The sequence below is a fragment of the Nelumbo nucifera genome, chromosome 1 (genome assembly GCF_055504915.1).
Source record: "Nelumbo nucifera cultivar China Antique chromosome 1, China Antique-T2T, whole genome shotgun sequence".
Classification (NCBI taxonomy): domain Eukaryota; kingdom Viridiplantae; phylum Streptophyta; class Magnoliopsida; order Proteales; family Nelumbonaceae; genus Nelumbo; species Nelumbo nucifera.
Genome location: NC_142649.1, coordinates 66,380,162 through 66,395,045, shown reverse-complemented (window position 1 = coordinate 66,395,045; position 14,884 = coordinate 66,380,162). Strand labels below are relative to the sequence as shown.

Genomic DNA, 14,884 nt, shown 5'->3' with positions numbered 1-14,884 from the left:
CTTACCACTTATCCTCTATGGGGGGCTATAGATACTTCATCTTGTTTATTGATGATTTTTCTCGGTTCACTTGGATATTCCTGATGAAATCTCGTGATGAAGTTCCAAGACTTGTGAGACAATTTCATGAATTTGTTTTAACCCAATTTGATACCAGGATTAAAATTTTCAGATCTGACAATGCAAAAGAATATTTTGAGAAGAACTTATCCTCCTATCTCTCTGACATGGGGGTTATTCATCAAAGTTTCTGTGTTAGAACCCCTGAACAGAATGGAGTTGCTGAAAGGAAAAATAGGCATATTTTTGAAGTTGCAAGGAGTCTTTTGTTTGCCTCACATGTTCCTACAAGATTTTGGGGTGATGCTGTTCTCACTGCTACTTACCTCATAAACCGTATGCCATCCAGGGTTTTAGGGTTTAAATTCCCCTTCAGTCTTCTTCACCCAGACAATGACCTTTTTCCTATTCCTCTTCGTGTGTTTGGCTGCACCTGTTATGTACACATTCCAAGTGCCCAGAGACATAAATTTGAACCAAAAGCCCACAAGTGTATATTCCTTGGTTATTCCCCCACACAGAAGGATTACTGTTGTATTGATCCAAAGACTGGCACTCGATATGTCTCAATGGATGTCACCTTTGATGAACTTTCTCCCTTTTATGGTTCCTCTCTAGAAGGACATTGTCCACAGGGGGAGAGTTTATCACAAGTGTTTTCTCTTCTTCTCCCTGTCCCAGTTGAGTCTCTTGATGAACCTGTGTCCTCTTCAAATGAATCAAGGGAGGATCAGTCACTCCATTCTCCTTATCCTAGTGTTCTTCTCTCTTTACCTCCTCGTCCTACCCACAATCCCAAGGTGTATGAAAGGCAAAGATCCAGGAATGAGCAGGTTGTTTCCCTTACAACAAATGAGCATCATGCACTTCCAGTCACAGATGAGACAACATGTACTGTTTCAACCCCTTTAGAGCCATCTTTCCCGGATCTTGATGTTCCCATTGCTGTTAGGAAAGGAAAACGGAAGTGCACTGCACACTACATTTCCAAACACCTTTCTTATGGTCTGCTTTCTCCTTCATACTTTTCATATCTCTCTTCAATTGCTTCTAATCCTATTCCCAAGTCTGTGTCAAAAGCTCTTGAGATTCCAGAATGGAGGGATGCCATGAAATCTGAAATGGATGCCCTACACAAGAATGACACTTGGGAAGTGGTGGATTTGCCTGAAGGGAAGGATCCGGTTGGTTGCAAGTGGGTCTTTTCCATTAAATACCGGGCTGATGGGACCATTGAGAGGTACAAGGCCAGGCTAGTTGCAAAAGGCTACACACAGACGTATGGTATTGATTATCTGGAGACCTTTGCACCTATTGCTAAGATGACATCTGTGAGGGTTCTCTTATCTCTAGCAGCTCACTTTGACTGGCCCCTTTATCAATTGGATGTAAAGAATGCATTTCTGAATGGTGACTTAGATGAGGAGGTTTATATGTCTCTCCCTCCAGGAATGTATGGAAGTGATATGCAAGGAAAAGTATGCAGATTGAAAAAATCCCTTTATGGCCTCAAACAGTCTCCTAGAGCATGGTTTGAGAGATTTAGAACAGCAATTGTTAACTTCGGCTATGTTCAGACACAGTCTCATCATACTCTTTTTGTGAAGAGAAGTGGATCTCTGGCAGTATATCTCATTGTGTATGTTGACGATATTATTGTGACTGGTAATGATGCTTCAGGAATTCATGCTCTCAAGTCTTTCCTCCGTACAGAATTTGAGATTAAGGACATGAGGGAGTTGAGATACTTCCTTGGCATAGAAGTTGCTAGATCCAAGGATGGGATCCTTATCTCCCAAAGGAAGTATGTCCTTGACTTGCTTTCTAAAACTGGGAAGATGGGTGCTAGACCAGCTGCTACTCCTATTGATATGAGTCACAAACTTTCCGCTTCAGATGGGACGTTGTTAGAAGACAAAGGGGTCTTTCAGAGACTTCTTGGGAAACTCCTGTACCTATGCATGACTCGGCTAGATATTGCATATGTTGTCAGTTGTATTAGCCAGTTCATGCATGCTCCCAGAGATACTCATATGGTGGCCGCTGAACGAATTCTGTGTTATTTGAAAGGCTCTCCGGGAAAGGGAATTCTGTTTACCAAGCATGGTCATATGAAACTTGAAGCCTATACTGATGTTGACTGGGCTGGAAACATTGATGACAGAAGATCTACTTTAGGGTATTGCAGTTTGGTGGCTGGTAATGTTGTTTCTTGGAGGAGCAAGAAACAATCAGTTGTGGCTCGATCCTCAGCAGAAGCAGAATACAGGGCCATGGCACATGGAGTCTCTGAACTGTTGTGGCAAAAGGGTACACCCAGTCTTACGGCATTGATTACCAGGAAATGTTTGCTTCAGTAGCCAAGATGAATTCAATTCAAGTTATCATGTCTCTTGTTGCCCACTATTCTTGGCCCTTGTATCAAATGGATGTTAAGAATGCCTTCCTTAATGGAGACCTTTAGGAAGAAGTTTACGTGGAACTTCCTCCAGGAGTGAAGGAAAGGTTTGTTGTTTGAAGAAATCCCTTTATGGCCTTAAACAATCTCCTCGATCTTGGTTTGATAGATTCAGGAAAGTTGTCTTAAATTTGGCTTCTCACAATCACAAGCTGACCTCAATCCCTAGGAAATAACTATGTTGATAGTATATGTCAATGATATTGTTATCACAGGGGATGATATCTCTGGGATTGCTGAACTGAAGTATTTCCTTGCTACTAAATTCGAAATTAAGGATCTCGGAAATCTCCAATATTTCCTAGGGATTGAGGTAGCAAGGTCAAAGAGGGGCATTGTATTTCTCAGAGGAAATATGTTCTTGATTTACTTCAGGAGGTAAGAAAATTGGATTGTAAACCAGATAAAACTCCAATTGATCCCAATCATAAGTTAGGAGTTGATGATGGAGATGTCCTTCCTGATAAAGGTGTGTATCAGAGACTTGTCGGTTGCCTTCTCTGACTAGACCAAATATATCATATGCTGTAAGTGTGGTCAGTCAATACATGCACAAGCCTAGATCATCTCATATGCAAGCAGTGAATAGAATATTTTCCTATTTGAAGGGATGTTGTATTCTAATCATGGGCATCTAAAGGTAGGGGCCTATTCTGATGTTGACTGGGCAGGTTCTATTGATGGTAGGCAGTCTACTTCTAGCTATTGTACTTTGGCGAGTGGTAATATGTTGTATCTTGGAGAAGCAAGAAGCAATCAGTTGTGACTCGTACAAAGCTATGGCACATGGAGTCTCAGAATTATTGTGGTTGAAGAACTTGTTGATAGAAATGAGAGTGCAAATTGATACTCCAATGATATTATATTGTGACAATCAAGCTTCCATAAACATAGCCCACAACCCTGTTCAACATGATCGTACAAAGTATATAGAGTTTGATCGACATTTCATTAGAGAAAGAGTTGCCAATGGAGAGATTTGTCTACCTTATGTGAGGTCTGAAGACCAGTTGGCCGATTGTCTTACTAAAGGTGTTCCGAAATCAAAGCTCAACAAAAATTTGAACAAGTTGGGCATGATAAATATCTATGCTCAGCTTGAGGGGGAGTTTTAAGAGAGTGAGGGCATTTCTGTCCTTTTACGAATATTGTATTTGAGTGCCTATTCAAGGGCACCTTTGTAATTTTGCTTGTGAAGAAAAATGAAAAGTTTCTTGGTGTGAACAGTGCCACACCAAGCATTCTCGACACTTCCTCCTCTTCTTCTTCTTCTTCAACATCTCTAAACCTTACAACTACCCCTCTATTTCCATCAGTAGTTTCATGGTGCTTGAATAGTGTTCAGCTTATCTGAAAAAAAAAGAGTTGTGCCTAGTTTAATGCAATAGTCTCCAGTCTCTAACCACATCAAATTGTAGCTTGCTTTTTTCTTGTGTAGAACATTTCTAAACATTTACCCTTTCCTGTTAAAATCCCTGGAAATTATCTTTGTTGCTGCATATTAACTTATAATGATAGGAATGTTTGATTCTTGTAATGTTCTAGTACAATTAAAATTGAACTAGAAAGTTTTAGTCTTTTATTTCAAAGCTTTCTTCTGTATTGGTTTTCTTGAGTTGGTTTGGTTATGAAAAGGCATTGCAACACATCAAATTCCATAAGATTATTATTTTCATTAGTTGAAATTAGGGTTTTAGATGCTCTGTAATGGCACTACAACTAAGCTAATTATTTTGAAGGGAGAATTTATATAGAAGAGGCCTATATGTAGGACCTATCAAACAGGACCCTGTCTTTAAACTTATTGTTATAGTGCTCCTATCAACATGACTATTATTGTCCTGGGTTTCTTTTTCCTTAATTTCGACGAACATTACATTTATACTCATGCAGTTTTTGCAATTGCTATTTCATATGCTAGAAACCTATTTTCTTAAAATAGAAATGGGAGAAGGATTTTGCTTTGTCTCAACCAAGTATTTAATAACTTCCATTTGATCTTTGCAAACTTCCTTTTTTAATGCAGCATCTATAGCTAATCCATTCATTGGATCGTACTTATATCGCAATCCTGCATATAAATATACTGGAAACATCTTCTCACTAGAAGACTTTCTGGCATTTGCAAAGGGCAAACCACTTTCTGTCTTGATCAGCATAGAGGTCAGTTCATATGTTACAATCTTTTTTAATTGTTTGTTTTTGGATGATAGTTATTGCATAAGAGAGGTACCTATGCTGAATTTAGACACATGTAGGTTGTCTTGACTGAAGGTTCAAGGAGAAAACATTAATTAATTTTTGTTCTCTTTTTTCCTTTGCTTTTTTTTTTGGGGGGGGGTGTCAAATAGTCTCAAGATAACCCCCAAACCGTAGTGATAGCAGGATTTGATCCCAAGTCTCTACTACAACCAGCCAGAGATTTTACCAACTGAGCTGGTACTGTCCTATCCAATTAGTTACAATCATTCAATTAGGTCAATTTTAAATAACCACCCCTTCCCACCCCATTCCCCACCCTCGAGAAAAAAAAAAGGCTAAAAAGGACTTTAAATAAAGAAACAAAGACGGGTGACTTGATAAAATCAGTCACTTTCACAAAATAATATCCAAATCTATGAGCAGGAAAATAATCAAGTTTTTTCAGACAAAATTGCCTCTCAAGACTGTCAGCATAGATAGTTGCGTATTTTTTTATTCTCTTCTCTTCTCTCTCTCAAAGACACACTACAGAGAAGAAATGGCCAGAGAAGGTGGCAGACTGGCATCAAAGAACGACTTTCAGCCACATCTGGTGGAGCAGGTACTGGGAATTGATTACTGCATCACCAACCCTCATTGGTGATTTGGTGTGTAGACCCTCCTTCAACAGCCTCTTATCTTGCATATTTTTGTCATTTTTGTTTTTTCTGAAGTTGATTGAGACATAAAGAATCTGTTCAGCTCCCAACCTAATCCACCCATTCTAATCCAATCAGTGGGTGGGTGAGAGAGAGAGAGAGTGGCAGAATTTGGAAAGGATCCAACAAGTTACAAGTACCTAACACCCAAGCCAACTAACCAACTTAAACTTGACCCGACCCAAATGGGTTGTCAACCCATATGCAATCCACCAAGTAGATGAGTTAAAGTGGATGGGTTACCTGTATTTGGTCAGAAATTGTCACGCCTAAATGCAACCAAGAATTTTACAAAAAACAAAATCTAAATTCATGTTATGGGTGAATATGGATAGGGCTCAGCCAACTAAAAAACAGGTGCTCTCCTTGAGGCATACCTAAATGCAACCTTCCTCATTTATATCCTTCTTGGAGTTGTCATCATTTTCAACTGAATCATGACATTTGTTTGCCTTCTCTGCAGAATGCAACCTATCTTGCAAAGAGTCTGGGCTTAAGCATTACTGATGCAGTGATTGATGCTTTAAACCATTCTGGCTATAACCAAACCAAACAGAAGGTTATGATCCAGTCCAGTAACAGCTCCGTTTTAATCAAATTCAAGGAGAAAACCAATTACCAGTTGGTATACAAAGTTGATGAAGATATCCGTGATGCTGATGACTCATCAATCATGGACATCAAACAATTTGCTCATTCTGTGGCAATTACAAAGAATTCTGTGTTTCCTACGAATAAGCTCTTCCTCACTGGTGCTACCAACATTGTTTCAAAGCTACACTCATCAAACCTAACTGTCTATGTACATGTATTCCATAATGAATATTTATCTCAAGCATGGGACTTCTGGTCAGACCCAAATTTTGAGATCAATAATTTTGTCATGGGAGCTAGGATCGATGGAATCATCACCGACTTTCCAGGGACAGCTAATGCATACAGAAGTAAGTTCTGAACCTACTCAATGGAGATGTTATTTGTTTTGTTTCTGCAACAAATGCAATGCTTCACCACCTTCCAGTAGTGTCTGGGGGAAGAAAAGTAAATAGGATTTCTTTTCTGCAATTGCTACAAGAAGTCTTGAAGACAGTCGAAATCCATTTTAAGAAAATTGTTCCTTCTTCTGCGTCCTGCTATTGTACTCCATCTTATAATTCAACAATTTCAATATTAAGTTAATATGGTGTTGATGCTTCATATTAAATTGTTAATGCAGATAACCGATGTTTGAAGATGGGCAACAGAAAACCAAGATATATGAATCCTGTTCTACCTAACGGTCTCCTGTCACTTGGGAATCCTGCACTTTTACCTTCTGTTGAGGCTCCAAACCCCGTCCTGACAGAATCCGATGTGGCAGAGCCACCATTACCTTCAGTTACAAAGAACACATCAACCAGTGGGAGTGGGACATTTGCATCTCCTCCAACCTCACCGAAGTCAAGCGGACAGACAGAGAGTACTACCTACTTATTATCATCTTTGGGCATTCTCCTCACATCTCTTCTGCTTTTCTGAAACCAGTAACCTATTACTCTGCCTTATCACCTAAAATATCCATGCCAATACTCCCTGCAACTCCTCCATTCTCCAGATACCACAATAAGGTTTCCTTATATAACCGTTAAATGTATTCTTGTATTGCTATCTCGCTGTTTCAGATTGTAGGTGGTTTGGGGTTGACGCGATTAGTCACTTTTAAAATGTAGTTTTTCTTATTATTACTTTTTTTGGGAATATGAACGCCTGTAAACATTTATGTTACATATTTGAATTGCATTTCTTGTATTTCATTGTAAAATTGTTGATTGTTTGATTTCTCGTGCTATAGAACTGGTGTTAGTAGAACCCGGATCTCCTGAAAGAAAAAACACTGAAAACACAATCTCCCGTGGGGATAAGTTTATTGGGGAGTTTGACATCTGAAAACCAAATCCTCTGCGAGGTTAAGGACAAAATGGTAAGAAACAACTCAACTTCCAAGTATGCATTTCCTCTTTGAGCCAAGGATCATAAATCCATTACCTCTCTGACTCTCTACACCTCCACTTTCCTTCATTTGGATGATACATACGTACCACTTATGTCCTGCCAACAATGGAGTATTCAACATTGATGAATAGTGTGAGTTGTGACAGAACACAGGCTCCCGTGAAGGAATCCTTGGGAGATAATATCCCAAACACAAATCAGGAGGAAACCATCGAATGAGAGAACATAATGCGAATCGAAAGTGATGATTTTCCTCTTCTTCAATATTACCAAGTACCAACTACATAATGCTACAATATGACTATTAACCAAAGAGGGAAAGCATCTGTGAGCTTTCATGCTTGAGAAAGCAACTTACTTCCACACAATAAAGCATGTGTTTGGTTCAGTGGGCATTTATGAATGTGCTGTTTATGTACTTTTTCATATTAAACATTTATTTTTACTTTTTCACATTAAAGTTTTCTGTTTTTATTGTTTGGTTGGGCATACATTTTTTACTTTCCACTTTAAATTAGTACTCATTAAAGTGGGTCACATCAACATTTGATTTCAAGAAACGCTAGGTGTTGAGGGAAACAAGAATTTGACGTTTCCCCAAATTCCCCATATACAGAAATAAAAACATTTCAGTTTTCTACTATTTATTTGATAAACATTAAAACCAAGCAGTTTCAGATTGTTTCATATATAATAAATGCCAATGCCTATGTGGTGCTGATGTGGTGGTGTTTTTTCGTTTTCTTTTTCTGTCTTCTTTCTAGGACAACTTTAATAAGTTTAAAAAAGTCTGAGAGGAGAAGCTCTGAGGATGATTAAAAATTAAAATTTGCATAGCCAATTCAGAGAAATTTTCAGAAAGTTATGAAGGTAGCTTGCGTAATGCACTGCATTTAATTTAGTACTACCAACACTTCAATTATAGTCGATAAACTCCGCAAGCTATTCAAGTTTCAGGAGAATCAACTCAGCAATCCAACGTGCAGACAATAGCTGCCAGGTACAGCCTAAATTAAAGACTAACCTAGCAGGCTATTACAGTATTCTGCTCTAAATGGATTGAAAAATGGAAATAATCAAATGAGGAAATGTAGCAGCACCGCATTTTCTGGAAAGGTAACTCAAGGGGTATATTTAAACTAGCGAGGGCCTATACAATGCATGGGATAGGGCACCCTTCCTTGTCCCTTGCCCCTCTATGTCAAGACACTCTACTCCATTTCTCGCCCTGAACTCACCATTGGGGTCAGGGTGAGGCACCCATTCCCTGTCAGGGATGAAGAATCTCCAAATTTTCCCTACTCTGAGGTAATCACCTAAAAAAATATAATTTGTAAATGATTTACAAATAGGATTATGAGAATTTGGGGGTATTTTAGGAATTAGATTATGACAATTTGGGTATTTTCTAATGAAATTATGGAATCCTAGAATTATAAGAATATGAGGAAAACTTAAAGATATTTTAAAAATCAATATTAAATCTATAGATATTTTACTAATTTACCATCGGGTTCAGGGAATATATGCAAATCCCATCCCTATTTTGGGGCAAAAATATTTTCCCTATCCCCACCCCATCTTTGCTCCATCCTTGTTTAAGATTTGAGAAAACTTGTTGCCCCAGTTTTATAGGGAAAATTGCCATCCCTACAATTTTAATAATTTTCTATAACTAATTAACTAGCAGTAATTAAATAAAAATAAATTACAACATTTTATGATAATTTCCAAAAAAATTATTGAAATTGCTATTGATTAGAAGTTATGTATAGCAAATTAATTATTTACAATAATAATAAATTAATGTAAATTATTTACTTTTTAATCCTAAATTATTTACTATTAATCAAAGTAAGTGTAATTAGTAAAATAATGTAATTATAGTAAATTAATTATTTTAAGTTAAAAGTGAACCATTTGTTATTAATTAATGTAAAACCAGGTATGGTCAAAGTTAACCAAGTGGTCTAGATTGGTGTGGATAGACTCTATAATTTTCCTAAATCATTTAATAATTATTTATTGAAATAATAATAATGGATTGTTATTTAAATAATTATGAAACAAATTCTGATAGATTAATTTCCTAATGTTTTCCTAAATTATTAAATAATTATTTAGTTGAATAATAATAATAATAATGGATTATTATTTAAATAGTTTTGGAGAATATTCTTTCATAGATCAATTTCTTAATTTTTAATTACTTATTTAAAAAATAATTATGGATTATTAGTTAAATAGTTTCCCTAAATTTTTTGATAATTGGTAACTATAATTATTGATTTTATAAAAATTAGTAAATTACATAAACTAGTAAAATTAGTAATATCTTTTATCAATAAATTATTATTGTAAAAAATTAATGAAAATTTATTAAATTACAATGATTAATGTAAATTACTCTAAATGTTGAAATTTTGAACACTCATTAATAAGCAAAAACTATTAAATAATGGATTGTTTATTAATTTTGGTAGATTATTAAATTATTTAACATTTCTTAAATAATGGATTATTTCTGAAATAATTTTGGTATAATATTTTTCAGAATTTTTTAATAATTTTCATAACTAATGGATTATTATTTAAGAATAGATTATTTAACAATAATCAAAGATGTCATAAATATATGGAAAACATCGAATTCCCCTTGTTCCCTTCTCTTTGCTTAAAATTATGCCTATAGATTAAATATTGTTTGATTTGGAAAATCAAATCTTAATAAATTATGGCCCTATTTTTATGGAAAAGTGGAAAGAATAGGGGGAATTAGAGATAGAAGTAGAGGATAAAATATATATTGAACTAATTAAGGGGAGACCTTAGGTTGTTATAGAAAGTGAGAGACATGAGTTTCGGGGGAGAGAGAGAGTCCGATGGAAAGGGAGAGGAATCAAAAGTGAGGGTGTTGAGATGACAAATTGAGAGTGATGGGAAGAGGGAGAAGAGAGAGAGTAAAGGAGAATGCAAGATTGGGGTAATAGAACAAGGAAAAGCAAAGTGACATGGACTGTATGGTTGTATCCTTGGCTGCTTTTATATTTTCTTTTCGGGTAAATTACTCGGACCCCTATACTATGAGGTAGTGACAAAGACCCTTTGCACTTTTTTTTACGATAAAGATCCTTCCTGAACTTTGGCCGTTAGACAAAGACACAACTCCATTAGCATTCTAACTTGAAAAAAGATTCTCATTTGACTGTTTAAAATTTTATAATTGCCCGAACTATCATTTTCTAATTTATTTTACGGAAAAGTAGGCTCAATGCAGATTTCTGAATTCCACTGCAAGTCTATAAACAAACTGTCAAGTACCCACACTCACACTCTATGCATCAAAACCCGCAAATTGGCATCAATTTTGAACCGTCACCTACTCCAACAGTACTTTGGACTTAAATATTCTTGCCCTGGGCTGAAAGCTCCTCCTTACTGTCACGCCCCTATTCTTGAAATTGGTATAGACAACAAATGGACAATTCCAATGGACATTAAAGTTACAATAGTTCTCATTCAACCATTGGAGCTATAAATCGCCTGCTTGGGATCCCTACCCATCTCGCCGGAATCAGGCCTGGATCAATCGCCTACCCTCCAGGCAAATATGTCTTCCGGCAGATATATGGCTTACTCACCATTTCCATCTACCGCCCCTCTCTCTCCTGACTTCTCTAGCATTCGCTCTGCAACCAACGCTCTTATTGAGCAAGACAATCTCTGAGTTGCTGGCAGAGCCCCAGAAGCTTTACCCTTTTATATCTATGCTTCCACACAGCTATCGGTTGCTGAACCAGGAAATATTGCGTGTAAGCACACTGTTGGGGAATGCATCACTTTTAGATCAAAGTGGTCTTGAACATGCTAGCCCCCTTGCAGCTAGCCCTCTGACATCTGGAGGATTATTTTCAAATGGAGGAGCCAATATGAATGGTTGGGCATCGGCATTTCAATCGGAAAGAATAGGATTTATACAACCCTCATCTGGTCTTATTGTCAAGAAAACTATCAGGGTGGATATTCCTGTCGACAAATACCCCAATTACAACTTTGTTGGCCGCCTCCCTGGTCCTAGAGGGAATCTCTTTATCGGGTGGAGGCAAGCACCGAGTGTCATGTCCTTATTAGAGGACGTTTAGATCGAAGCATTTTCTGTTCTTCAGCATGAGAAGCAATCAAAATTGATTTCCTTCTATTTATTCAGGCATCTTTCAAATCTATCAGGATCCCTATGTTGATATTTTCTTTCTTTCTAAAGTGTTCAGACGAAAAGAAAAAGAGAAAAAGGTCATAAGATCGGGGTTCAGGATCCTCCTACTTGAAGAAGATTGAGGGAGAGGGAGAGGGGAGTTAGACACATACAGATGAGAACGTCACCAATGATTTGACAGTTCAGAGAAAAGGTATTATGTGGATGGTCTCTACTGCTTTGCAGTCATACTCTATGCAGCCCTCTCTTCTGAAAAAATACTGATTTTCATTTCACAATTTCGTCGGAGGAGGAACAATATGAAGAATCTCTTGTTTCAAAGATTTTACGATAGATAGCAGCTTCGGTGATTGTTGGAAAGATTTTACGATGGATAGAAGGCATTAGTTGCTACGATTTTATACTTCCAACAGCATCTTGGACTGAATGGTGAAGTGCTCCCATCAGTTGTTTCTGCAATTTGCCTCTTACTCCTTTCTAATGCCTCTAATTCTACAGGTACACGAATTGATTAACGGGGCACAAGAAGCGCAACACTGCTATGCGCTCCAAACCAGAAGAGATGGAGGACGTCACCAATGAACTTGCCGGAGATTTTTTCCTTTTCCGACAGATCAGTGGTGAGAGTTAGATTTCTCATTCATTGATGTTGTTTTTCAGACGCCACATTTGTTTGGTGTTGTATCTGAAATAAGATCTGAAAAGTTTTATCAGATCTGAAATTTTAAGCATGATTTTTAAAAATGACCCAGGGACTGAACCGGTCAGGGGTCCGGTTATCGGGTCGAACAGTCGACCCGTTCTGACAAAAAAATAAAAAAATTTAAAAATTTAAAAAACAAAAAATGGTCAAAACCGTTCAAACGGTTAACCACCCAGGTCAGTGGTTTGCTAGCGAAAATCAATAATTTTGGGCAAATTTCTAGTTTTGGGGAAAACTGAAACCGGTCACTTGACCGGTTCCTGGTTTTTCCGGTCCGGTTCGGTTTTGAAAACCATGATTTTAAGACTAAGGCCCGTCACTTAACACGCTCAAACACGTTTCAAACGTGGCCTAAAGTTAGAAAATACTCCTCCTCATTCAACCTCTCTCTCTCTCTCTCTCTCTCTTGTCTTCCCGCCACCGCCGCTGCAACTTGCAGCAACGGTGGTTTGGTGAGTAATAATAATGACAATAAATAATAATAATAAGTTATAAATTATTTTTACTAATTATTAAATACTTTAATATTTTTAGTCATTAATTATTTTTTTAATTTTAATCGTTTCATTTATTAATCATTAATTATTAATTATTAATTTTTTATTTTTTATTTATATTGCTTCAATATTATTTTGATGTTGAAAACTATTTTTTATGAGACAATGCAAATTGAACTCAACATTTCCAAATAATATGTTATAGGGGTAAAATGGTAAAATCAGTAAATTTCATATGATAAAGGTTTGATCCAATACAAGCAAACTTATGGATTCAAAGAATCTAAAAAGTAGAAAAGCATCTATGCTTCTTTTCAAATTTCACACAAAAAAAATATCTTTTTAACTTTTCAGATCTAAAATTTCAGATTTATCAAAAGCCATTTTAGATTTTTCCTTTTCCAATAATGATTAGAGGTATTTTTGGGTAAATTATGTTTTAAGAGAAAATGGCAAGAAAAAGAAAATAGAAAAATGTTAGTGGGGTATTTTGGTAATTTAACACTTTTCACTTAACAAAGGGATATTTGTTGCAATGTAAAAGTTCAGGGGAGTGTTTATCGTAAAAAAGTGCATGGGAGTCTTTGTCATTGACCCCATAGTAAGGGGGTCCATGTAATTTATCCTTTTTTTTTTAAGTTTTTTATTCAAACTGTGTTTAGGGGGATTGGTGTAGGGCCCATCTACCCCTTTGAACCAGATCAGACCTCAAAACACATTGTTGGGGCATATCGGGGGTCACCAATATGATATGTATTGGCCTATATGCCCCAATAGGTTGCAAAATTTTAATCCTTCTTAAAGTTTGATTCATTTACATATATTCTGATTCTGAAATCCAAGAACACGAGTACAGATATGTGTGTGTATGTATACTAATCCCATCTAATCTCTTCATAATACTAGGCCAAGCGTGCAAATAGTTCATAAAAAAAATAATTTGTTATATCTGAATTTGATTTGATAATTCTTTTTTGAGTAAATTGCTGAAACTATCTTTGAAGTTTCTGGCAACGTTTTCGAACCATTGTTGATTCGGACAGTCGGACCGTTCGGCCTGCGAATTGTCCAGGCAATCGGTTTCGTTTTACCCCAAACCTAGAATCTGGTAAAAAAGCGTTAAAAAAGTCAATAAATCGTTGATCCGACCCGTCAACCCATTCAACGATTTTTTACCATTTTTTTATTTTTTATTTTTTATTTTATTTTTTAATTCTGCTATCAAAATGGGCCGTTCGTTCAAAATGGACGGTCAGACTGTTGACCTGGAAACCGGTGGCCAGAACGGTTCAGTTTTCATGTCGTTTTTTAAAATGTTGGTTTCTGGTTGTTGCTAAAACCTCTTAAAGTTTGGAAATTGCAATTACCTCCCTTGAGCTTTCTAACATAGTTGCAAATAGATCCCTTTTCTTAGAATTCTCTAAAAAAGGAATGAAAATGTCTAAAATACCCATACATTTACTTTTGATCAAAATGTTTATTTTCTAAATTTTCACCTCATATGAATGGCTACTAGCCTAAACCCTTTCAATCTCTTGTTTGAAATAGATTTATTTCCAAATTTGTCCTTCAAATCAATTGCTCAAAGATAAAGCTGCAACCTTTAAATTCTCTTTTTTTTTGTTGTTTATAAAATTTGTATTGTTTTCTCTCTACAGAAACCAGCCATAATAATAATTGCATAGGTATTTTAGATATTTCCATGCCTTTTATTAAAGGATTCTAATAAAGAGAGTCTAGTTGCAACCATACCAAAAAATTAATGGTAGGCGATTGCAATTATTAAACTTTAGGAAAGGTTTTAGCAATGGTCATATACTTGAAGGGAGATTTCAGCATTTCACCCTTCTTTTTTTAACTGCCTTTGGGCAAGTTGCACTCAACTTTGAACTTGGTTACATCACATCCTCTGCGCCATTGGTTCACCAGACCAATAGCAATATGCCAACGGCCACACCTTGGAATTTTAGTAAAATAACTCTGACTTGACCGTCTAGACCATATAACGAACATGCCTAGAGTACAAAGCTTGGATGTGTTTCTCCAACCACCCTCTAAGTA

At 36.5% G+C, this 14,884-nt stretch overlaps 1 protein-coding gene and 1 pseudogene across 1 annotated transcript in view; both read left to right on the top strand.

The window, feature by feature from the left end:
* Window positions 1-7,219, top strand: part of LOC104594180 (glycerophosphodiester phosphodiesterase GDPDL3) — a 105,534-nt gene extending 98,315 nt beyond the window's left edge. The window contains exons 7-9 of the mRNA XM_010254362.2: window positions 4,545-4,681; window positions 5,882-6,362; window positions 6,635-7,219. Coding sequence (XP_010252664.1) covers window positions 4,545-4,681; window positions 5,882-6,362; window positions 6,635-6,936 — 920 coding nt within the window. The 3' untranslated portion in view covers window positions 6,937-7,219. The remainder of the gene's footprint in view (window positions 1-4,544; window positions 4,682-5,881; window positions 6,363-6,634) is intronic.
* Window positions 7,220-10,784: 3,565 nt separating this feature from the next.
* LOC148803366 (KH domain-containing protein At5g56140 pseudogene) lies at window positions 10,785-12,883 on the top strand (annotated as a pseudogene).
* Window positions 12,884-14,884: the final 2,001 nt, after the last annotated feature.